The 26,399-nt window shown below is 36.7% G+C and overlaps 1 protein-coding gene across 8 annotated transcripts in view; it reads left to right on the top strand.

Moving 5' to 3' along the window:
* LOC311152026 (dystonin-like) overlaps positions 1-26,399 on the top strand; it is a 255,181-nt gene that overhangs the window by 188,295 nt on the left and 40,487 nt on the right. For all 8 annotated transcript variants that reach the window (XM_084202770.1, XM_084202771.1, XM_084202769.1 and 5 more), the window contains 16 exons: positions 1,973-2,134; positions 3,186-3,356; positions 4,648-4,814; positions 6,996-7,155; positions 7,393-7,719; positions 7,894-7,978; positions 9,144-9,385; positions 10,347-10,553; positions 14,203-14,322; positions 14,506-14,613; positions 16,362-16,580; positions 19,537-19,740; positions 22,498-22,729; positions 23,078-23,304; positions 23,969-24,091; positions 24,845-24,946. In XM_084202770.1, coding sequence (XP_084058896.1) covers positions 1,973-2,134; positions 3,186-3,356; positions 4,648-4,814; positions 6,996-7,155; positions 7,393-7,719; positions 7,894-7,978; positions 9,144-9,385; positions 10,347-10,553; positions 14,203-14,322; positions 14,506-14,613; positions 16,362-16,580; positions 19,537-19,740; positions 22,498-22,729; positions 23,078-23,304; positions 23,969-24,091; positions 24,845-24,946 — 2,856 coding nt within the window. The remainder of the gene's footprint in view (positions 1-1,972; positions 2,135-3,185; positions 3,357-4,647; positions 4,815-6,995; positions 7,156-7,392; positions 7,720-7,893; positions 7,979-9,143; positions 9,386-10,346; positions 10,554-14,202; positions 14,323-14,505; positions 14,614-16,361; positions 16,581-19,536; positions 19,741-22,497; positions 22,730-23,077; positions 23,305-23,968; positions 24,092-24,844; positions 24,947-26,399) is intronic.

Genomic DNA, 26,399 nt, shown 5'->3' with positions numbered 1-26,399 from the left:
TAGGTGAAGTAGTCAGTGTGGGAAATGAACTGGGGGCAAAGTCTGAGGGGGTGGCTGTTACTCCAGCTGTTTGGAGCAGGGTTGTTATTGCCCAGCTGGTGCCTGTTGCTCCCAATGTGGAATGCTTCCATGCTCTGTCCTGGTGCTTGGTGTCTGTGCTCAGTGCGGTCGCAGGCAATGCCATTCAAGGGCAGCTACGGCCATGTGTTCATGAGCAGCCTTACTCATCAAGGTATAAGCAACAGTATCAGATGGTTGTGGTTTCCAAAGCAGGCAGATTAAAGGCTCACCGCCTCTTCTGAAAGATGCCTTTTGCATTTGTGTGCCAGAAAGCAGATCTGACGTTACGGTAGTATTTTACAAGCACAGGATCTTGCAGTGCTTTGTGAGTGCTGGATGAGGTAAGAGAGTAAGGGAAGCTTTGTAATAAGGAAAGGGTGTTTGCCGGGTCTGTAATTTTTTTCTTCCCACTCTGGTTGAAATCTGAGATACTTCAAGCTTTGTTGCTAAGTTGTTCTGGTAAACTTTAGCCTCAGCAATAATTGTAATTTATTTTAAGCTTCTCTCCACAAAGAATGTGTGCATTTTTAAAGGGCAGATTATGTAGATCAGTCCTCTCTGTGGTAGGACGTTGTTCTCAAACGATGAGACTTTATAGCACATAAAAGAAGAATTTGTTATTGATTCAGTGTTGAAATGTTATTCTGCCTCCTCCTTACCCTAAAGTCAAGAAAAACACATGCATTTTCCTTCTTCTAGGAGCAGCCAACTCATTGCACGCTCTCAGTTTTCATGTAACCACACTTTTAAAGTTTTTAGGGGTTTTTTTTTCTGTAGGAACAAATCTCATAGGGATGCTCAATTTATTTTACCCTTCACATTTAGTGTATTTGCAGTAGCTGCTAGATTAACTTGTCAAGCTGGTGGAAGTGTGCTCAGCCAGCTGAGGTCTGCAGGTTTGAAAGCAATCTCTTGCCACACTGTGTTTGGTGCAATAGAGGAGAGTTGCTGGTACATTCAGAGTGATCTCTGCTTTTCAGGATGCTGAGAAAGGTTGTTTTGAATGCACTAAGTGTACACCAAAACTGTTACTGAATGCTGCTATAGAAATTGAAGGATTTAGGGTCAAAAGTTGAGCATTCTTTAGCATTGTTTATTCATTGGTTATTTTTCACTGGCCTGTGTAATTAATTCAGGGGCTTCAGGCCATTTTCTGATCTCATTGACACTTGTGTCAGTGCAGCTTAATGCTGCTGAATACAAATGGAGATTTACGTTGCTGTTGCTAATGGTAATAATCTGGCTCTGAAAAAGCCTAAATACCTGCAGGAGTAAAATAAAGCAAACACAAAACTGTTTAGACTGTTGTTGGGCACGGTCAAAGCCTTGGCAATTAGCAATGAAAGCCCATTTTCCTGTGTGTCTGCCGGGATACTGTTTCAACAGCACCTGTAGTTCTTCCTCCTCACTTGTTACCATTGTAATCTCCTCAACAGATCTTAAAATATCTCTTTCTTCACAGTTTCTTTGACTTAAAACTTTGGTTTTAGTCCTATTTTGGAAAAATGCCCACTTGTCTCTCTTGGTCTGTGCCATTTTTTGTTAGATTTTATTGATAGATAATTAAGCAGATGAGTTTGTTCTTTTTTTTCCCCCTCTATCAGTTTGTTCAACCCCCTAAACTTTCACCGCCTCTCTTTTTCTCTTTCCCTTTCCTTCCTATCTAAAACTACTAATGGAAATGTATGTCATTTCCCCTTCTATGATGTATTGAATTTACTCTGTTTAGATTGAGTCTATTCTGTTTAGATTTATTAATGCTTTTTTAGGAAGGTCCTGACAAGGAATGGCTTCCTTTCTTCTAGACACCAGTTTTAAGTAACGTTTTTGTTGCATACTGTCATGTAAACATCATATGCATTTTATGACAGAAGTTACCATGTTTCATGTCTGTCTTGGGTTTCAACTGCAGGTATTCCAGAAAGAAGAAATTGAACCCTTACAAGTAAAACAACAGGAAGTAAATTGGTTGGGTCAGGGCCTTATTCAGAGTGCTGCTAAAAGTACCAGCACAGAAAATCTTGAACACGACCTTGAAGATGTCAACACCCGATGGAAGACTCTTAATAAGAAGGTTATTATCTTGTATACTATCCTGCTTTTGTTATGCTCTGCCTTTAGATTATTTGCTTGCTGATGTCTTTCAAAATACAGGAAATTAAATATTCACTAAGAATATGAATTGTATTTGCTTTGCACAATCACTTTGTTAGTAATTCTAAGGATAAGATTTATATTGCTAAAAGCCAGAGGTGTTGCTGTCATTTATAAGGTTTTGCCAAACTTTCTCTAGGTCTGTTCTGGATTTTTATTCAGGAAAGACTCACAGAATCTTGAAATGGGTGGGGTTGGTAGGGATCCCTGGACATCCAGTCCCACTTTCAGCCATTGTTTGCATTTTTTTTCTGCTTGTTGCATTTGCTCATGTACACTGTTGTACCTGCACAGTGCACAGAGCAATGATACAGCCCAGCTTTGTGTGACTGGTGGAATGTTTCCTTTACAGCACCTTAAGGATTGAATTGCTTGAGGCATCAGAAAGCACCACTGCTTTGAACAACTGGCTGTAGATGTTTTTCTGCACTTTGCAGTTTTCCTTCAGCAGTAGCTGCTGTTGGGAAATGGAAAGGGTGGGGAGTAAAAATGGTGCTCATCTTCTTCTGCTCTCTTCCTGAAAGAGTGATGCAGCAGAACCAGATACACCTGTGGTTCACATATTTGCCTTCTCCTTTCCTATTTTTATTTCACACTGATGGCATTATTGGGCCTTATTAAGAGCTGTTACTTTGAAATCCTGGCTCATTCTTTCTATAAGGAAGATAAAGACCATCTGAAATGCAAACATCCCGTCAGTATATTTCATAATACTGTAGCTACATAAAGCTCTAGTAACTTGTAAGGAATTACTAGAGCAGGCTGATTTAGTGGGAGTCAGTCTGTTCTTTTCTTTGGATGTCTTCAGCCCCAGCTCCTATTCATGAATCCAGATTCATGCTGAATTATGACATAGTGCTGTTATGAATAGTTACAAAAGCAAGAGTTTGATATTGACAATGTTCTACAGATTTTAACAAATTATTTCACAGAAATAAAATGAATAAGTGAGATCCTCTGCTGTTTTTCAGGTTGCTCAGCGTGCTGCACAATTGCAGGAAGCCCTCCTCCACTGTGGGAGATTTCAGGATGCCCTTGAATCTCTGCTTAGCTGGCTCATTGATACAGAAGATCTTGTGGCTAATCAGAAACCACCATCTGCTGAATTCAAAGTTGTCAAGGCCCAAATACAAGAACAGAAGGTAAGTGAAATGGTTTCAGAATCCCTCTCCTTCCACTGGACCAATGAGAATAAGTTCCCAGTCTTTGGCAAAGCATAATACCTATTCAAGTGTATTATATTACACTGGGGTGTGCTGAGGTGTTTAAAGGAACCATCTGTTCAAAACTCAAGACTTTGTCAGGGGTTGAGAGGAGTGCTCATCTTCTTGGATATAAGACAGAGTGCAATACTGTGCAATCTGAGCTCTGGTTTATTAACATTATCTGGAAAGGATGTTAAAGATCCATTGGAAAAAGAGAAAGCATAAAATCCAGTATTTGGCCATTTGAAAGGGAGGAAATAAAACCTAGTAAATTTTCATTCTAGTACTACCAAGATAAGATTGCAGATTATGGACTTAAAACCTTGGCTCTTGATCTTCATGTGATGATTATTGGTAATTAGTTGGAATCCTATTGGGAAGTGGTCTGTGCTAATGTAGAAACTCTATCTGTGTCATCAACTTTGGAATATTTTAATAGTGGTTATGGAAAAAAGAATGATAATGTAGCTGATAAAATGTACAATTCATGCAGTAGGACTGTGTGGCCCACTGCCACCCAAGGATTTATATAAAGTAATATAAAGGCCAGTACAGGTTGTCGTGCTGGGATACCTGTGGTGGCAAAATGTTAACGTTACCAAAGGCACCTATGGAATGGAGGAAGGGCGGATTGCAGGCAGAGGCACATTTTATTCTTCACAGAGGAGTTAATGTACTATACTAGACTAGTGAACTCAACTGTATCTCATATAAGTGATGAGTTGATTATGCCATAGTTTTAGTATCCATTTTCCCATCTCTCAATGTATCCAAATTACCTCTGTGATGCCAAATCTGGCAGGGCATGCAGTTTTCCCATCAATGTTCCTATAAAATGTAACTTAATTCTAGATAGCTGGATTCCCCCAAGGGTGCTATGTAGAGCTTTGTCCTCTGTGTGTTCACTTCTTGGGCTGCCACACATCCTTACCTCAGAGAAACCAGGGTTGTTGTTTGGGCTCCATGAAGCTCCAGTGTTCTTAGGAAAACAACTAAGAATCTAAAATGAGTCTGTGTTGGTCAGGGAGGGGATTGATGTTTGTTATGTGTGTCTCCGATTAGCTTTGTTCACATTTTTATCACAATATAGGCATTGTGATTTAGTTTTTGGTGTTGTGGGGTTTTATTGTTTGTTTTGTTTTAAGGGCTTTTCAAGAAGTCTACTATTGTTCCATTTGCATTATTGCAATATTCTTAATAACGTGGTGCTGGATTGCTGTCCCTGCAGCTCCTGCAGAGGCTGCTGGATGACCGCAAGCCAACTGTTGAGGCAATCAAGCGCGAAGGGGAGAAAATTGCGGAGTCAGCAGAGCCCGCTGATAGAGTGAAAATCCTGAAACAGCTGAGTTTCCTGGACAGTCGATGGGATGCCTTGCTCAGTAAAGCTGAAACAAGGTACCTGAAATTCTTTCATGGGTTTGAAAAATGTAGCCATAGCATGTGATGAATGTTCAGAAGCAGCATGTGGAACTCTATGTTGTAAAGTACTACCATGCTTTTGATTGCGTTATGTCTTGATATTGATATAATGGGTCTTCTGAGGGAAAAGTGGAGAAAAGTGACCTGAAGAGACCAAAAGCTCTTTAAAAAATGTTTAGTCTAATGTGATAATCTGCTGGAATTAATTACATATGTATCTTCTGCATATTTTATTTCTGTTGATTAGTTAGAATGCAAGTGTTTTGAGGCAAGAACCTGTTTTGCAATAGAATCAAATGCAAATTTGACACCTAACAAATAATAATGATATTCTGTTGGAACTTCAACGTCCTGAATTGCTACAAAGAAGGGGCACTCAATTCTTTCCTTTTTTTGGGTATTTTTTTAATATCATCTACATAATTAGTTTCTGCAACTCAGAGGTTATTGTACTGTCAGTTGGAGATGCATGCAAGGTGCCGAGCTCCCTTAGTTTTCACATAAAAGAAGGACCTTTAAAGTATATAGATATATATATTCTAGCAACACAGAAAACCCTATCCCTTAAAAGACATTGAGGTCCACTTCAAGTTCCAATTGGAAAAAAATCAAACCAAATCCATGCACACAGTATCTGTGTAAACACAGACTTACATTTATGAGTTGTTGTCAACATATGAAATACCTGTAAAGTTATGAACTGGAAAGTGTCTTTGAATAAATCTGTGTTGAAATGATTACTGAACATGTTTTCTGGGTGGGGATTTGAGAAGGACAGTCTTTTTCAGAGTAGAGAGAAGACTGCATGAGACAGCTTGGAAAAAAGCCTATAATTCAGAGTAAGAGAGGACTTGGGAAGTTGAAGAAAAATTTAAAGTGCACAGTGAAGCTTTACAGTGAAGAACAAATGGTTGTGTTGGGACTTAGAGTAGCATTGAACTCACCTCGCTTCTGCTTTCTTCTATTCCTTCTGGTAGCCTCTCTTTAGCTGAACCTGTTTTGTTACTTCATACTAATAATAGGATTATTTAATTAGTCAACCAGTAATAGACCATTATTTCCTTTTTTTTTTCCCTTCTTTTTTATTGAAGGAATCTGACTCATTAGCTGGGGTAAATGTTAATGTCATGTTTAATTTAATAATATCCTCCCAGTCTGGTGATATCTAATTACAAATGAAATTGCAGCTTTTTCCAAGCCATCATTAGCTGCGAGCTTGTCTCCATTCTTCTTTGGCTGGTCTCTAGAATGAAGAAGGAATTTGAGGATGATTTTGAAAACTATGTAGAGTACCCCACAGAGTGTTCCATGGCTAAATATGTCAAGTCTGCCTTGTTTATAAGCCTTGGAAAACACATATAAATGTAGCTTTTATCTGGAACGAGATCCTCATTTGAAAAACATTATTGTGATGTTTTCATGTAGAACAAATCTCTCCTAAAAGTCTGCTTGAATGACATTTTTTCAGCACTGCTTGTAGAGAAGACTTTGCTGTAATCAAGAGTCTTCTCTGGCATGTGGTAATCTGAACCAGAAATGTTTTAGTTACTGCTTTTGTGTTTTGGAGGTCAAGTCTCTATGCTTTATTAATGTTGTCTCACTAACTTCATTGAGAGCTTTCATCCAGGACAAGAAAGGCAAATTTAGAACCAAATAATTCTGTTGTCATCATTGAAAAAATGTTTAAAGATATTTTACAACACTGAGGAAGCATGGCAGTATGTTCTGGTTCAGTAAAGTCTTTGCCTAACTTTAAAACATATAATAGTAAAGGGAGTGTAACTTTATGCTTTGAGACAGCTGGAAACTTGAGAACTATCTTAACTGGGTATAAAACAATCTTTTGCTGAATTGATTGCTAGATTATTTTTAGCAAAAAGTATATGAATAAAGTGATATTTTTATTTTCAAAACTGGTATATTAGCCAAATGCCTTGGAGGTGTTTGTTTTTAATTTAATTTGATTTTTACTTTACCTTGCTTTTCATTAAGTATCATGGATATATGTCTGTTTCATTTGGTAACTGGTTCCTACTATGAGATTGAATTATTTCTGGAGTGTTTTTCAAAGGATTCAAGGGATTTTTTTTCCTATATTAAAACTGTTTGACACTCACTTCATCACAAAAGATAACCATTCCCTGGGTGCATTGGTAGGAACCGTCAGCTGGAAGGCATCTCGGTGGTAGCCCAGCAATTCCATGAAGCTCTTGAGCCACTGGTGGAGTGGCTGACAGCCACAGAGAAGAGGCTTGCAAATGCAGAACCCATTGGGACACAGGCTTCCAAACTGCAGCAGCAGATTTCTCAACATAAAGTAAGATGCAAACCACTCACTTGGTTTGGTCATTCTTTTTAAATGCTGGCAAAGCTGTTGCACTTTACTCATTTTACCATACTGTTTCATTTTCTTTCCCTTGTAATTTAAGTTTTATACATTTATGTTGTCAATATGTCCTTTTTTGTTCCATTTTTCTTGAGTTCCACCTAAATTTATTTTATGTTTTTCTGATTTTCTTTTCCATTATTCTTCATTATTGAAAATAAAATATAGGCCCTAGAAGATGATGTCCTAGCTCACAATAAGAGTTTGCATCAGGCCATTAGTGCTGGTCAGTCTCTAAAGACTATGAGCTCCAGGGAAGATAAAGATATGGTGCAGGAAAAGCTAGATTCTGCTCAGGCACGTTACATTGAAATTCAAGAGAAGAGCAACAGCAGGTCTGAACTTCTCCAGCAAGCTTACAGCAATGCTCAGATTTTTGGGGAGGACGAAGTTGAATTGATGAACTGGCTGAATGAAGTCCATGATAAACTGAACAAATTGTCTGTCCAAGATTGCAACACAGAATTGCTTGAGAAACAGCACTCTGAACTACTGGTATTTTGATTTCTGTTCATTTATTATTTAATTCACGTTTTAAATTTTATTTATATCCCCATACATCATTTATTTTCTTTTATATATTTTGTTTAAAATATCAGTATGCTTATTCTAAATAAAAATAATATATTTTTTTAGGTCTGTGCTAACGTAAGTGACTTTTATTCATAGGATCTTCAGGAAGAGATTCTTCTTAGAAAACAAGATGTTGATTTGGCTATACAAAATGGCTTAGAGCTTCTCAAGCAAACAACAGGTGAGAACTTACATGAAACTATAATTTGTCTAACTTTTTTTTCTTGTACTTGCCTAAGAAAATTAAAGTGAAGCTTGTAAATATGGTTCATATTTACTGGTTAACGCAATCATAGTTGTTTATTTTAATAAGGTTTGAGGTCAGGCCTAGGCTATGTTTTGGGGCCAATTTTACTTTTAATGTAAGTGAGCAAAAGGCCTTTTTTGCCTGCAGAGAATTTAGCCCTTGAATCCTTTTATTATTTTAAGTGGAAAATTATTCTAGTGAACCTGCATTCCATTCCTAATAGTGACTTATGGACATTACTCATAATGGAGGGCTGTTTGGCAGTGGACGCACTAAATTCCCTGCAGGCATCCACAGATGAGCAAGATATTAGACTACCTATTACTGCAAGGGGAAAGCTTCAGCCATGGGAGCTAATACTGTGGGAAAAGTTGCATTCCAGTTATACACAATGTGTCTGTTCTGTGGATCAACATCTGTCCAGATTTTCCTATACTTACAAAGTTCTTGAACCTTTTGAGATGTACATATGTTTTTGCAGGGTGGTATTATCCTTTTCTGTTCCAAACTTAGACATTTCACATATTCTATGATGAAATCTGAACATTTCTAATATTATGGCTAATAAATTTCAATGCACTGTTTTTCTTTTAGCCTTTTGAGTTGTGTTTCAAGTGGACAGAAGTGAGGTTGAACTGTGATGTCAAAATCTACTGTAATTAAAAGTCTCGTTAGTAATTTGTAGATTTTTTTTTTGTTCTTTACATTTTCAGCAACATTTTTATGTCTTTTATTTGGCCTTTATAAAAAGTATTGTGAATTTAAGGATGGATTTTTTTAATAAGAACATTTCTGTTTAAAGTTGGATTTAACTCCTTGCTTTGTAATAGTTTAGTAAAGCAGAAAAAAGACAGAAGGACTAATCCTGAGCTGAGGTAAACTTTGTACCACTGTGGGTTTTAATGAAGCTAGGATAATTTACTACAGTTGAGGATTGGCCTTGTCACCTTGTTTGGGTTATTTTATAAATTAAATACTGAGGTTTCTGTAACGTGTGGAGTTTGGGATTTTAGTGTTGTTGTTGTGGTTTTGTTCTGTTGGGATTTTTTTCTTTTTAATATTTGTAATCATGGAAAATAACATTCCTTTAATATTTTAGGTGATGAAGTTGTAATTGTCCAAGATAAACTGGAAGGCATTAAAGCGAGATACAAAGATATTACAAAATTAAGTTCTGATGTATCCAAGACTTTGGAGCAGGCTCTGCAGCTTGCAGGCCAACTGCACTCAACTCATGAGGAGCTCTGCAAATGGCTTGATGAAGTAGAGATGGAGTTACTCTCATATGAAACTCAAATACCAAAGGGTGAAGAATTAAGCCAAGTACAAGAAAGACAAAAAGTAGGTTTTAGAACCTGAGAATTATTTACTGTTCTGTGATTTGGTCAGGTTTTGTGTTAATTTATGCTTGATATGAAATAATTTTTTGAAAAACTAATTTTAGCATCAGATCATTTGACTAAATATAACAGCAGTTAAGAATTAAACTTTTTTTCCAGAGTTACCTGTTATAATCACTTATGAAATTAGGCTGACGGTTATTTTTAGCACAGAGAAACACAACATTTTATTTGAGGAGCTACCTGAGACTGGGAAACTTCATAAGATGTCAAACAAAATTATTTTAGTTCTTTAGCTGTGGTACGGATAAAATCCTGTAAAGTGTTGGCATTTTAAACATATATTACTAATTTTGTTTAACAAGATCTATTTCAAAAGAAAAAATGCAGTGTGAGCTGCATGGTATAGAAAATGTTGAGGGTGGAAGCTTAAAAAAATTCTATTACATTTCTTTAATAGATGGGAAGTTCTATACAGGTAAAAGCTTGTTCCTTTGTGTGAATGTGTACTTGAAATTTAATCCAGTCATTGCAGAAATAATTTGAATTCATCGTATTTTGCTATATTGCATGCTGATTCATTTGCTGATGATTTAGTTCCTTATGGACTTGCAATTCACAACCATCCATTAGTTTTATTTTCTTTGGATGCTTCACGCAGTACTAACAATTCTTAGAAAATTTTCAGACAGTCATACTGAATGGAGAAATATATTTAGGTTAGATTCTGTGGAAAATTCTCTTAAGAATCACTTACCTTTCTGTCAAACAACAGTATCAAAAAGGTAATACAGTTTAGCTGAAAATAAGTATTCTAAGTTAGCCCTTTGGTTTGTGTGGGAAGCATTTCAGTTCTGGACTCATGGAGTAGTTGAAAGAATGAAAAATCTGCAAACTTTGTATGTTCTGTTCATATACTGCCATGTTTAAATGGTTTAATTGTTTTAAATGGCCTTTTACAGGAGTTGAAAAAAGAAGCAAAGAACAACAAAGGCTTGGTGGACACTCTGAATGAGGTTGGCAGTGCCTTCCTGGAGCTGGTGCCATGGAGGGCCAGGGAGGGGCTGGACAAGATGATAACAGAGGACAACGAACGTTACAGATTAGTGAGTGACACCATCTCTCAGAAGGTGGATGAGATCGATGCTGCCTTCCTGAGATCCCAGCAGGTACTGAAAACTGTTCTTTGGACAGTAACAGTCTCTGGACTTGTTTATTTGAACAAAAGCTGTCATTTAATAATGTTGCCAAAAGTTTGTTATGCTTGAGCAGCAAAAGGCCCATTTGAATGAATGGGACTCCAGTGTTAAAATATGAATGCCAGAAATCTGTTACTCTGTACTCTGTTGTCTTCCTTTTTATTGATGCAAGAAACAGTATTTTAGCTGAAATTGCTTTTAGTAATCTGTGGCTCCTTAAATCAGAGTTTGCTTAAGAACTGAGTAGCCCAGGTCTTTTGTACATCGTGTTGTATTAAGTAAAATATGGGCCAAGATCCCAAGCCACCTTTTCTGGAGGTGACACTGGTATTGCTAGGTTGGCCATACCTTTTAGCATCTGCTGATTGTCTGGCTCCTCTGCACATTAGACCATTAAAAGCTGGATGACCTCATTCAAGCTGTAGTAGAGAGTTTAAATAACACTTTTATTAATATCCAGAATGCTTTTCTTCTTGGGGTGCAAAACCTGAGTTAATTGATATGTGGAGATTTCTATACATGTACAGAAGTATATGTGGATACACTTTATAACTGGGCTCTAATTTTGTCACTAAGTAGTCTCATATTTAAGCCAGCTTATAAACGCATTGCAGAAACTGTTTTCCAGTTCACACATACAAATATTGGTGGAGATTTTTCCATTTGCTGTGTAGTTCCCTTATAGTTGTAAGAGGACAAGGAGAAAGCATGTGTGATAATTTCAAAATTTGCTAAAAGCTGACTAAAAGAGGCAGTAATTCAGATTTTCTTCTAAGTGAGCCTAAAAATAACTACAGGATTCTTTTTAAGGGGTTTGATAATTAATATTTCTCATCTCATTAACCTAATCCTCAAAAATGAAGGGTGATTTCTATTTTATCTTTTTAGTGAGTGATAAGGTGAGATAGAAGATTATATATTGGCTCTCCTTCAGATTTTCTGAATTCCATGAGTACATTGCATGCTCTAGCATAAGTTGAGCAGTTTCAGATCCAGACATGAATAGTCCAGAGCTGCTATTCCACTAGCTAATGTTGGAAGGACACATTGCACTCTCATCCTGCACACCCCTAACCTCCACTTCAGCACATCATCACAATAAACTCCTATACACCATATCCTGTTATAACTTTTGGGTGGCTTAATGTGCTTCCAGTAAAGGGTAAGATACTTCCCATTTAGCTATGCAAAATAAACATTTTTGGAGAAGCTAGTGCTCTTTCAGTTTGCCCTGTGGCAATTTGTTGAAGTGCCTATACTATTAAGTTTTGGCTTGAGGACAAAGCTGCTGAGAATACAAGGCTTTGGTTAGGAGTAAGTGTGGGTTTTGTGTCAGATGTTCCTGGACCAAGGTGAGGAATGCAGCAAGAAACACAGATGATTAGGCAGAATACCTTCATGTTGTGAATGGAAGCTGGAAGAATAATAGGCAAAGGCAATGTCCAGGGTTTTTAACTACCTGGGCAAAATGGTCCCAGACTAATAATAGAGATAAATTCAGCTGCATGGTTTAGTCTTCCTTTCTCAAGACTGAAGGCCTTGGTGGGGTCCTCTAGTGAAGGAGTCCTGTGAAAAACACAAGGTCATATTCTACCTGTTCTTCATTCTAAAGCAGCCATAAAGAGTGCTTTAGAAAGCATTCATGGAGAAAATCACAGCATCATCATATTCAGAAGTCAATCATTCCTGATCAGAAGAAAGTGTACCACAATGAACTATGCTTGGTTAAACTGGATGGGGATTAAGTGGGTGATTTTATAGTGACTCCAAGTGTAGCTGAGAGCCCATAAGTAACTGTCATGTATAATGGGAAGAAAACATTTCAAATTTTGGATGCAGAGAGTACCAATTTTATGCTTTTTATTCCTTAATGTTGTTTTTAAGCATCACAAATTGAAAATCCTATACCTTCAGCAAATTGAGTTTAGAGTTCTTCCCTTCCTCAGTGCAATTTAACTTAGAAGTTTTAGTGCCATGCCTTGATTTTGTTATCTCCATTAGATATTTCCTCAGTATTATTTACATGCCCATGAATATTTGGTATCAGGAAGGCTCACTGCAGTTAGTTTGTACATCTAACACATTTGAAATCATCTTCTCCGTTTCAGTCGTAAATAGAGGGACTTCTGAAAACCTTGATTGTGAACTGTATTTTCTAAAGCCAAGATTTAACTAGCACTGGTGCATGTGCTTCATGCTAATGTTTATAGCACTGATTATTTCAGAACATACCTTTCTAGTAGGATGTCACAATATTTAGGACAAGTCTTACTTTCTGTTACTTTAAATGAGAAATGACATATAGTGAAAAAGAATGTTCTGCTCTTTCACGTAACAAATGGATTATAAAGGCCAAAAAAGATTGACTCATAAAGAATGAAATCTCAGAACAGTTTCTTTTATTTTGTGGGACTCATGATTAACCACTAAGACAAGTCTGTGTTAGTGACTAAAGGGAATTCCAGTTATATTAAGGAGCAGGGCTGTAATGGACTACAGCCATAAAGGCACAGATCAGAATATTTTAAAGACAAGTGGGACTGAGAATGTTCAGAAAATTTCTGAGGAAAGTGTGGGCATCAACAGCACAAGTAGCAGGTTCTGACCTAAAACATCCTGACAGACTTTCACAATAACTCAGGGCTATATTAAGGTTCAGGTAATCTTGGAGAGGGGGCAGAGTTTTAACAAATTCACTAAATAAATTCTTACTAGTTTTTACAATGTGAATCTGATATATCTCGTGTAATATTTCTCTATGGCTTAGGCTCAAAGCTGCCCTGGTTGAGTACTGCAACATGTGCATGCTAAAGTGCATGCCTATAAACTTGTTCTGAAGAAAGAATGTACGATTTTGGTTTTTTTAAAATTTGCTCTCACATTTCAGAAGACAGATCCCCATATTCTTCATTTCATGCTTTTCTTTGCAAATTAGCTAGAAACTCCTTTCTTTATATTAGTGCTTTTAGGAAATTTCTGAAACACCTAAATGTTGACTATTGTAGTCAGGAGTTAATCTAAAAGTCAGAAGGAAAAGGACTGGCTGTGTCTAAATGCTCAAAAAAAAACCTTTTGCATTTAATCTGAGGCCTAGATTTGGATGAAATCCTGTCTTCTCTAAATTCGGTGAGGTTTTTGCACTAACTAATCTGAGCTGTGATTGTTTTGCCTTGATCGTTTAATACCAAAGCAGCTCTTCAGATTAATAGGGTAACATCAAACAGCTGTGTCTCAGGATAATTGCAACACTAGCCCTAATAATAAACACAGAGATGAAAAAGACATGTAAAAGTAGAATAAAATGAAAACAGACAGTCCAGTTAAAACTCTGAGATTATCATCCTTTTTTATTTTCTTATGACTGTTAGAGAGCTTTGGAAAAAAGTACTTGCTTCTGTTGCTTTGTCATGCTTATGAATTAAGCTGCTTGTATTACAATCCCTCAGAACCATTTTGGGCATTGTATTTCATTTATCTAAAAATCTCAAATGGAAATTGAGAAGCTATCCTTCTAAAAATTCAGAAATATGCCGATTAATCTTCTTTAAAATTTTTGAAACTGTTATTCTAATTTCATGTCTGTAGAACTGCTGAACTAATTCTTGTCTCCCTCCTTTAGTTTGATCAAGCAGCTGATGCTGAATTTGCCTGGATTGCAGAAACAGAAAAGAAACTGATGTCTCTGGGTGATATTAGGCTTGAGCAAGACCAGACCACTGCTCAGCTGCAAGTTCAAAAGGTAAAAGAAATGCATTTCCAACTGTCATGTTAATTATTGGCCGGCACACTCTCCATCTAGAAAATGTACTGGCATGATTTAATTTTCAATCCAATCATAATTAATGCATTTCAAAACCAGGTTTTGCTCCAAATACTTTTTTTAAAAAATTCTTATTCTAACCATCTTTTATTGTTTTTCAAGGCTTTTACCATGGAGATTTTAAGGCACAAAGATACTATAGATGAACTTGTTAAATCTGGGGATAAGATAATGAAAACATGCACTGAAGAAGAGAAACAGATGATGAAGGTAAAGTTCCTTGAATTGCAGCTAAGTGCTAGATTGCAGAAAATGTACAAGTAGAAGGATTTCTATAGTGTCTTTTAAAATACTAATGAAAAAGCATTCATTACAGTCACTTCCTGTCTGAGGATTGTAATGCTAGAGGAAATGCTGTTGTGCATTGCTCCCCTTCCTTCAGGATGTTAAGAGAACAAACGCCGTGTGCTTGCTTCTTTGCCTGACAGTAATTTGGAGCCCCATTTGTCATCTTCATCCATAGTAAATAGTATTTTAGCCTATAGATGATGAGTAAAGAGGTGTTAGTCATCTGGGTTGATGTGTGGAATCTGGCAGTTTATTTTCCGAGTTCTTTTGGGTCGGTGATGCTCTGGGCGTGAGCATTTCTGTGCCAAATTCAATGGCTCTGCACCTCAGTGTGAGTCTTTACTTTCATTTCTGCTGATTTCCATGCAGACCTTGCTTGCCGAGATTATTCCATCCTGTCACAGCCCAAGAAAGGCATTCTTATGGCTTTGTTTATTACACACAGACACAGAGAGCCCAATGTCAGGGCTGCAGACATGTAGAGATGGATTTTTCATGTTGGCATTTAGGGAGGATTAGTTGTGGGGTTGGGATTTTTTTGCTGAATTATGGTGAGGCTGGGTATGTTGTGTAAATTTAGTTCTTCCAATCCATAAAAAACAATGCTTCAGTAATTGTGTTCTGCTGCAGGATCTCTGAATAAATTTGATTTGCTCTTAAGTGAATTTAAAATAGATGAGGTGTTCTGCCTATGAAACTGTAGTCATAAGGCAGGGCAGTTTTGTGTGAGTCTCTACTAAATATTTTTATTTGTCAAAAGTACTGTGTATCTGTGTGTTAAGGTTATGTTCTGTCCTCTGGATAGCATCTCTATACTTAATTTACATGCAAGACATAACAAATGAAAGGATAGCTTGCTCTGCCAAAGGAAAAAAAAAAGCTTCTTCATATTCAATGTCCTGATTGTATGTAGTTTTTCCAAGGCTAGGATTTATGTGCATTGTCACATTTAATATTTCATAAACATGATAACGTGGGTAGTTTTCCACAGGAAAAATATAGCTAGTATAGCTAGTTGATACTTTCATTTATTATTACATGCCCAAATACATTAAATTAGTAATGTATAAGCCTTATAGTTCTATCACTATTATCTATGTTATTAATGGTAATACATTCTCATTAAGAAATATAGGCTAACCTGGAAAATAGTGTTTTGTGGTTTCTGTTGCAAGTTTGTAAATGACAGTCACAACAATACATCCTATTATCTTGCCAGAGTGGGAAAGAAAAACCCACCAAAAAAACCACCAAATCAAACTAAACATCCCAACAGATTTTGTGTATTTCTCCTCTTGCTTTGAATCAGAAATGCTGTGGAAAACTTAGTTTCTGCCAAGTGTCACTGAAGATAAGTGTCTGCAGTAAGGAAGTTGAGCTAAGACCTGTGGTCAAATCATTTGCAGCTTGATTAGAAGCTCCATGAATAAAGTGTTATTTATAAATATCAGTATTGTTAAATATATTCTAATTATTTTGCAAGTACTCTGTCAAATTCTGGTCTCCCTCATTGCTGATTCTGTCCACCTTAAACAGTGATACTGTAGAAACATCAAAATTGAAATTTTATTCACTGGGAATTGGTGCTAAAATTATCAAAGAATGTTTGGAAATGAAGGTAAGAGACACATGGAAAAAAATACTTTTTAAAAATCAATATTATTTTGCAGAAAAAAATTGAAAGCCTCTTACAGAAATATGATCAAGTCTGTCAAATGAACTCAGAGAGAAACCTCCAGCTGGAACGGGCTCAGTCCCTAGTTAACCAGTTCTGGGAGACTTATGAAGAGCTTTGGCCTTGGTTAACTGAAACAGAAATGATCATCTCTCAGCTTCCTGCGCCAGCCCTTGAATATGAAACTTTAAAGCAACAACAAGAAGAACATAGGGTAAGCGTTTTGCCACTTTTGAAAAAGAAAGTGTTAAATATCAGGAAGTATTTTGCTTATAACTGTGGGGTACTTTGCAAAATTCTTAAAACTGAAAGAGGTACTCTTCTATTGAAAAAAAAAATTAAAACAATAATACAGAGTTATATACGTTCTCAGTCATGTCTCTCCTGTTTACCAAACTGTGCATGTAAGCAAGAGTCTCTGGGGAAGGCAGCAAGTGATGTGCAAGCATAAAAGAGGGCTAAAGGGTAATAATTGCCATTGTACCGCGAGAACTGAAGACATAAAAGTTATTAGTTAAGAAGTATATTTAAAAGTACTCATTAATGTCAGTACTGGAGCAAACCAAAACAGAAACAGAAAGAACAAATATGGGATGTTGGAGCAAGAAAAAAAAGGAGGGTTCAGTCTGTACACACATGTGGACATATGCTGATCTTATGTATGCATAAAATATTTAGCTTTTGTTTTGTTAGTAGCACTGAAACTAAACTTAGCTGAGTAAAGAAGATGAACAATTAGAGGACTAAGAATTGATTGCTTGGCATCAATCCCATAGTAACTTATCATGTCAAGAATGTTTGTTGTGCAATAATTAAAATAAATAATTGTTTACCATAGCGTCACCAAATAGAGGTGACAGTGTTGAAGACTGGCCACTGTAGGGGTTCTCTTACATGGATATATAATCAGTTTGGATAAAAATGGAGGTGTTTCACAGGTGACTGCTAGTATCACATGGAATCAGATGCATCCCACTGAGGTTAAAAACCTTCATGTTTTGGCAGATGCAAAACCTTCATGGCCACTGGAGATACCTGTTTCTCCCTGCTAAGCATGGAGGAACCAGTGTTTTTTTTGTTTTAGCTGCCTCCATTAAGTGACTCAAGTTAGATAGCATGAACCCTGGCTTCAAAATCTTGTTTACTTTGAGACCAGCTAATGAAATGTGCCACTCTTATGTACTGGTAAACACCAGGTTCACTCATTTGTCTTTCTATTATGTCCAGAAAGAACAAACATGTTCTGTTAAGACTAGCTATCTAACATAAGCTTTACAAGCTACCTTGATTAGTCACTGTGAACCATATCATGCTTGCTTTACTTGCAGGATTGTTCCTCATGTACTTTAATCATGCTGCTTCTATGAGAAGCCTTTCAGATGAGCTTCTATTTTTGCATTTTCCCCGGGCTATGCCATTAGCTGAGATTTGTTTGTTAAATTGAAGATTAATGTCAGGCACTTTTAACACGTAATCTGCTCTGAAACGCTTGTTTGCTAGAATTGTTTACCCAATAGTAGATCATGGAGAAAACCAAATAATTTGTTGTTCTATTTAAAAGAAGAAGAAGAAAAAAAGGTAACTCTCAAATGTGAATGAGAACTTAATGTTTCTCTTCTGATGTATTTGCTGCTGACTGTCTTTGTTCCAAGTTGTGGAATTCATAGAGTTGATTCTATGTGAGTAACATGCAGTTAGTTTGGTTGGAAATGAGCTGTTGGCAGAGTATTAGCGTAAGGTTTAGACCCAGAAATGTGCACTCTTGTGGCCTTGTGTCAAGTCATCTCTTTGTGCTCAAAAGTAAACCACAAAAAATTACTTTCTAAACATTTTCAAACTGTTCTTATAATCTCCTTTTCCTCCTCCTAACTAATCAACATTATTTTTATTGTGGCAAGGTGTACACATGAAGTTACATTCAAAGTAAGTAGTTAGAGTCAGGGGGGGTTATTTTCATTTCTGTTTGGTCATTGGGGGACTGAAGAGTTGTGTCACTGTCTTCCCAGTCTCCTCAATGTCCCCTCTTCTGGGGAGGAGCAAGGAAGAAAGCCAGCATCTGGATTCCTTTTTAAGGGAAGGACTGTAGTAAAGAGAGGAGAATTTATTTACACTGAGACTGATATAGGCTCTTTTCTGGGTCTTCATTAATTTAAACAAACTCTCAGCTGGGAGGAGCAGTGCATGTTCCTCTCATGTTCCTGCTCTGGAGCTATTGGATAGAAACACATGGAGTTCGCAGCACTGAGAGGGACACTGCCTCTCACAAGACTGGGGCTTTTCTGAAAAGAGAGGGATGAGATGAGAAAGTAGATAAAATGAGGGAAGGATGGAGCTGCTCACACAAACAAAACCCCTTCCCTTTTGTCAGTTCCACGGGTGCAAGCATGAAAAATCTGAAATCCTCTGACAGCTTGGAAGACACCTTGTGACATTTCACTTCCACAAGCCCCTGCAAAATTTTTGCTTCTGGGGTGGATCATGAGAGGAAATAGACAGCTGAGATCAAATATAATGCACTTACTAATTACTTGTTAAACATTGTGTAAGTTAAATGATAGTGCTGTTATAAAGACAGAGGGGTCTTGTGGCCAGAAGGGGAGATGGATAAACAAGGTTGATAAGTCTCTACTGATCACCCTTACTTGTCCTTTTGACCTTTTCACTGATTTCTTTGACCCTTCCTTGTGCTGGTTTCCTGTTCTTAAATCAAGGATAATTTGAATTAATTTTCTGGTACCTCTTTCTGTGATGCTCTTCAATGAAAGGCTTTGCAGCATGTGACCAATATCAACATGAAAAGTATATATGTGGTGGTGTGACGCCCATGTCTGGAATATCGTTGCCCTTTCTGTCATTATAGGTACTAAATATGATGGGCAGTGTCTGTTAGCATCATATGCATAATTAGCATCTCATGTTTTGCCTGTAATCATATGTCCTGCCAGAGTGTTTCCAGTGTGTCTCTAGTTCTGATGTTTTATGCCTGCATAGTTCTGTGTTGGAATAGGAATGATCACTGGCAGAGCAGTCATTAACTTTATTTCTGCTTTACATTAAGACGAAAGGTATTTGTTTGGAATTTCTTGCCAGCTGGATGTGTTGGAAGTGTGGACAGTTGTAATGTGGTGGTGCAAGCGTAAGAAACTGATAAGTTGTTTCATTTGTTATAGCAACTGCGTGAGCTGATTGCTGAGCACAAGCCTCATATAGATAAGATGAACAAAACTGGGCCTCAGTTGCTGGAGCTGAGCCCAGGAGAAGGCTTTTCTATCCAAGAGAAATATGTGGCAGCTGACACCCTGTACAGTAAAATTAAGGAAGATGTCAAAAAGCGAGCACTGGCACTGGATGAAGCCATTTCTCAGTGTACCCAGGTATCAATTAAAGTTTAAAGTATAATTGGGTTCATTCAATGGAAAAATACACATTGTCATCTTACATGGTTATATCAAGACTAAGTTACGGTTTCATCTGGATTTTTCAACCTAATGGTCTGTGAATGTTCATATCACTGCTAATGGTATTGATCTTTCTCTGTCTCGAGGGATTATAATTTTATATATTGGTCAGTATTATAACTTTGCAGCCACTGAAAAATGTTAAAGCTGCTTAATTTTTAAGTAAAACTAGTGGTCTAAAAATGTGGCATTTGATTTTCACTTTTGTTTTCTCTTACTGGCCTGTTGCTAGCTGATCCTTCATTTGTAAACAAATGTTACTTTTGATCAGTTAACTTGGGTATGGTTATTTCTAGAAATTAGCAGCTGTAGTTAACAGTTTGCAATGGAGCTAGTGGGTAGGTTAGCAGTGGTAGTGGTATTGGCTCTTTGCTGCAGACTCCAAAAAAGGTAACAGAACGTGCTGAAGCTGTTACAGAAAAGTATTACCAGGAAATTTAGACTTCACAAACTGTTATCAGCATAAAACTCAAGTCAAGTCCACAGAAGCTGCATATCCTAGCTTCATCAGCCTATGAAATGAGCTTCCGTAGAGTATTGTTAAATGCTGTGTTCTAGCAACTCTTAAGTATTGGTTAATTGTCATAACTGTTAAATCAGGATTAATTGTCATTAAATTCACACTGAAATTTTTTCCTCTACTCCAGATTCAGAAAAGAACTCAGTAAAACTTTGTACATAAACCCATACAAAAACCTGAATAAAAGTATTTTGTTCTATACTGCTGTTTTTATAGGAAATTCCCCTTTTTCTCTCTGTTCACTGGAAATAAGAGCTATATTCTGCTTAGGTCTTAAATACTAAATAAAGAAATACACCTTGAAGACCTTAACAGTTCTACATTCTCAGTAATTTTGTCAGGTCATTATAATTAATGTTATATTCCTAGCCCCTGCAGCTGAGTTTAAGAATGTGAGGCAAAACTCAATGACATCAGGATATCATGTTTAGTCCTCTCCATATGTGGAGCTGCCAATTTGAAAATCAAGGTGTTTACTTAGAGTCCCTGTTTTGTATGTGATAGACATCAACATGTTGTACTGACTAAGTACAGAAAGCAAGAATTAGGAATGCATTCTTTGCTAACACCTAGAACATAATCAGGTGCTGAGAAATTACTGAATTATTTATGCAATACTTTATGGTTCATTTTATATACCTAAATGTATACACAGATGGCAAAGCAAAACATTCTAATGCCCACAGAAGGTAATTATATAAAATCTTTTTTTATGAAGATATGTGAATATGTATTATCAGATCTCTGCACTATGATGTTTATGTCAATGTTTGTCTAGACAGTCCTTGAAGAGTAATTATTTAACTCTTCAGGTTTGAAATTATGTTAAATTGCACTGTGTATCAAAGGAGGGACATAATGTATGAAGCTAGAATGAGAGGTTGCAATGACCTGCATTTTTTTCCTTTCAAGTTCTAAAACACTTTGTCTTATTTGTTGGAGTTGGTACAAGGAGACCCACTGAATGCACTGACAACTTAAAAATGTGATATGTGTCCTAAAATTAGGTGCAAATATTGCCAAATTAATTTCAGTTTTTATCACTGAATTTTTTTTTGTTAGGTTTTGTTGCCGGTTTCTCGGTAGTCTTGAATGTGGGAAGGCTACTATCCTTTCAGAACACATTTTGGTGGCTTGTATGATATTCACACTTCTAACAAAAACACTGAGGCCTGTAATGTTAGTCACAGAGTCAGATTTGAAGTGGGTTGTATGGTGGGAAAAAGGCAATATAATTATATATATATTGCCTGTGTATATTCCTTTGAATAGAAGGGATGTAGCTATTTGTTCACATAAGGTAACCTTGTTTTGCTGTGTTCTTTCTTGCATCTTTTCCAAGTGTTGTCAAGAATGCTTTTTGTACGTCCTGGAGAGTCATTAAATGCACCCACAATTTATTGATTTCTTTAATTTGAAAGGGGCATGGTGGTGTGAGATATTTAGGAATCTCTCTGAATCCAAAAGCATATAATAAAGGCCAACTTTGGACCTATCCCAAAGGCTGAAACACTTTAACACGGCTGTAATTGAGTTTCTGAGCACCTACTTGGGCTCAGAACAGGTCAAACATGGAAGGATATAGTATACACACTGTTGTGTGCTTTTAGTTGCAGAAAGTAACATGCCTTTACTGCACTAGCAAGCACCTCCTGACCACTAGCAGATGTCTTTTTGCATGACCTTACATATAAAGCCTTAATCAGAGGTAGTATATCAGTATGTTGGTCCTAACAGGAAAATGTATGTTTTTAATAGTAAAGTACAAATCTTTCTAAAATGATGAAGTCAGAAAGCCATGGCTCTCTAAAGCTACAAACTACATGAGTTTCACAGGACTAAATGTAAGTGGATTCTGCTATGTGTATAGTACTCTCAGAGGGAGTGTCTCAGGAGTGAAGCCAAACTTAATAGAAAAGTTCTTGAATTTGATAAAACCTATCATTTTGCAGTAATTACATTATTTTTCTAATTTAGATATTAAAAGAGCCTAGAGGGAGGTATTGCAATTTGCATGTACATATGTTCAACAGAGATGTAAAGTAATTTTTTCTGAGATAATTTCAGATGCCATTTTTTAGTTTGTTGTTTTTGGTTTTTTTTAATATTCTAATTTGTCTGCCATTTCCTTCTGTCCTGTACCACCCTCCTAGTTCCATGACAAGATAGATCCAACTCTTGAGAGTCTGAAGCGCATAGTTGAACGTCTGAGGCAGCCACCTTCCATCTCGGCAGAGGTTGAGAAGATAAAAGAGCAGATCAGTGAAAATAAGAATGTGTCAGTGGATCTGGAAAAACTTCAGCCAGTGTATGAGACACTTAAACAGAGAGGGGAGGAAATGATCGCTCGCTCAGAAGGTGCTGATAAGGATATGTCTGCTAAAGGTAATAGACTGAGAAAACTTTCATGTAGTGGGAATGCAGTAAGCTGCAGCATATAAAATTCTTCATTTCTGATGACCTCTAATCTGGGGAATGTTCTCCTGGAGAAGCTGCTTAAGATTTATGAAAACAAAACATTCGTTTAAAATAATTCATTGTGGATATGACCTTTATTTTATTTTTAAAAGCCATTGTGTTTGTTTCCACTTAACATTATAAGGAGTCCTGCAAAGAAATATTTTAGAGTCTAAATTTTAAAATGTACACATATGTTTCTGCTGTAGAACTGTAGAGAGATTTATGACCAAGAATTGTTTGCCAAGGTAGTAATCTAGTTCCTTTGTTGTTTAGCTGTTCAAGATAAACTAGACCAAATGGTCCTAATTTGGGAAGACATCCAGACCTTGACTGAGGAAAGAGAGGCCAAACTGTTGGATGTAATGGAACTAGCTGAAAAGTTTTGGTGTGATCATATGGCTCTTGTAGCTACTATTAAAGATACTCAGGACTTCATTCGAGAACTGGAGGGACCTGGAGTCGACCCATCTGTAGTCAAGCAACAGCAAGAAGCTGCAGAGGTCAGTAGAAAATATTTTCTTGATTTGAAGTACTTGATTTATGATATACAGAGGAGAAGATATTATTTTGTAAAGACTAGGAGGGATAATTGTGTAGAAATTTTCAATAATGGTATCTCAAGAGTCTACAGTTAATAACACGTGTCAGTGCTTAATTGCAATGATCATGCAACATGTGCTTGTCATTACATTTCCTTATTTGTTTGTAAATATGTACATAGTAACCATCTCACTGAGACTTTGAAAAGTTGTACATACTTGAGATTCCTCGAGTAGTACGTAACATCTAAATGAAAGGTGGACAAGTGTATTATGCTCTATGTGTTATCCTCCAAGCCTGTAATTATTGTACTGATAGTTAAATGTTTCAAGGTTGAATGATAACCTCTGACAAAGAAGACACTCTGATTAAAGAAATCTAATTTAAAACTTCCTGTTTACTTTTTCTATCTCATGCAAAATGGTATCATAAACCATTGTTACAATCTAGACTGATGTCAGCTGATTTCATCTGACACTGCAAAGGGATGCTTATTTTTTAAGTAAGTTCAAGTGACTGGAAGGAAAACAAAGGTGGAATCCTGCTGTGTTCTGCTTTGAAAACAAGTTGTACATAGGTTATTAAATTTAGTATTAGCAGTGTTGGCTTTTTTTCTCTTTGTAGGCTGCTAAAGAAGAAATTGATGGACTACAAGAAGAACTAGAAGCAGTTGTGAGCCTTGGCTCTGAGCTGAGAGCTGCTTGTGGAGAGCCTGACAAACCTATTGTCAACAAGAGTATAGATGAGGTATGGGAAATGCAGATGCTTAGGTCTGCTATGTGATAGCTTGCTCAGCTGAAATTTGTATATTCCCTACGACCCCAACAAACTTTAAAAATAAAAATTTTGTGACAAAAGTGAGACACCACTGAAGCCTTTGTAGTAAAGTAAGACTTGCCTTTTGAGTGAATCAATCTTAGATTAGATTAGAATGTACACACTGTTTTATTTCATTGATTTATGGTTTAGAACTTTTGTAAAAGACGAGTTTTTTAAAAAATAGTCACTAAATAATATTGTAGGTGACTGTTTCTTGTAAAGAGTAATGCTGGAATAAATTTTTGATATGTATTCTTCATGCCAAATGAGACATCTTAACTAAGACTATCCTGCTTGGATGGCTATAAAGTACTTTTTGTTTCGCCAGTGTTCAGCAATGTATGATTCTTTTAAGGTATTTTTATTATGGTGATGCAACTCTAAATGATTTAGTAGTATTTTCTGTAGTATTTACAGTAGTATTACTAACTGTACAATCTCTATTAATAAAAAATATTCAATCAGTATTGAAGTTTACAGCTTTTATAATTCAGAACCTCTGCTGAATTCTGAAAGAAACTAGTTACGCAGTGATAGGGAGGACAAGAGTGTTAATATGGAATAAATGTGAACTAGTAATGCTTAGTTTATTTGTATTATTGATCAGTGAAGTGTTAGTAAATGCACATTATATAGCAGTAAATTCTTTTGTTTATTGGAGTAAATTGTGCTTACTTTCAGCTGAATTCTGCCTGGGATGCATTAAACAAAACATGGAAAGAACGTGTGGATAAGCTTGGGGAAGCTATGCAGGCGGCTGTTCAATACCAAGATGGACTACAGGTAAGAAGATGTGATATAGCTTACCCAGCCTTGGGTCAGTGGGATTTAATGTGGTTGTAGTAAAAAGTGTCATGTGATTAGGTAGGAGACAAGTACTGCACTCTGGTTGTAGTGAATATTTTCTTCAGTAGGCAGGGTTTTTTCTCAGGATTGGTTGGGGTTGGTTTGTTGGGATTTTTTTTGCATTAAAGAATGCATATGTTGGGTTGTTTTCTTCATGTCCATATACTGCACTGTGTTTAGATTCAAAATTAATGTCCCCTTGTTTGTTGATGAGAGCAGAGGTTCATAGTAGTTCTGCTCACATTTTCTTGTAATAGTCAAGGCTGATTAAAGTTGTGACACATTTGGTCTGAAAGGAACAGAGTATAGGTCTCTGTACCCGCTTGCTGCTATTTTCTTTGAGTTGAAGACAATTAAAGCACTTGAATTTTATTCCATCTTATTTATAAGTAAAATTTTTGAGTATCTTAAGCAAAAATATTATTAACATAATGTTGCTAAACCGTAATTCTTAGTATAATTTATCCTATCACAATACTTTAGAAGATTATTCCGTTTTTAAATTTGTAGGCAGATGTTCCAGCATTTTAAAGATGTCTTGTACACTGTGCTTCCCAGAACTGATGAAGTTTAAAGAAAAAGAGGGGTTGTACTTTAGATGACCTTTAAAGGTCTCTTCCAACACAACCTATCCTTTGAAACCATGATCTTTTCTCTGTATGTGCTGTTGGGTTTTTGTAGTTGTTTCTTTGTTTTGGTTTTGTTTGTTTGTTTTTTCTTGGTGGAATTACTGTCTTCCATGGCTCATTAAATCTTTACAACTGAGATTTCACATCACACTTAGGGCAGTTACTTCTGTGTTTGGTGCAGATCAAGCTGCAGACCACTCCATAATAATAGTGCAACTTGCCTGTTTTGCAGTGCACCATCAGTAGGGTTTTTTGTCTGGATTCTCCTGTGTTCCTACTGTGCAGATACTGATTAGACAGTTAGAATCATCACCATTTGGTTTAAGTGCTATCTATTTCCTGTAGCTGTACAGGGCACATCCTACAAGCTTGGTACTTTGTGAAAGAGCTGCATTTAAGTGCTGTCTTACACTCATTTCAATAGACAATATGGAAAGCATGATGGACAGATTGTTAACTGCAGCTGCCTCACCCTCTTGAGCACATTGGGCATAGTTTTCCTTTTCTCAGGGAGCCATGTAGCAGTGGGCAGCTCCAAAAAGTTGTCCTAAGCATTTCTCCGTAATAGAATCTCCACAGATAACAGGCAGGTGGAAGAGGGCCTAGTTGGAGGTGGTTTTTTCCCTTGTGCAATTACTCAGATTGATGCAGGTGTTCTTAATCCATGTAGAATATTCTTGAGGCTCTGCATTGTATCAGGAGCAAAAGGAACATCCACAAAGCATCAGAACTGGGGAGACATAATTTATTTTTTATTTTTT

Source organism: Fringilla coelebs, assembly GCF_963513975.1.
Source record: "Fringilla coelebs genome assembly, chromosome: 3".
Lineage (NCBI taxonomy): Eukaryota > Metazoa > Chordata > Aves > Passeriformes > Fringillidae > Fringilla > Fringilla coelebs.
The sequence above is the reverse complement of the archived record's forward strand: the minus strand, read 5'-3'. Positions and strand labels throughout refer to the sequence as shown.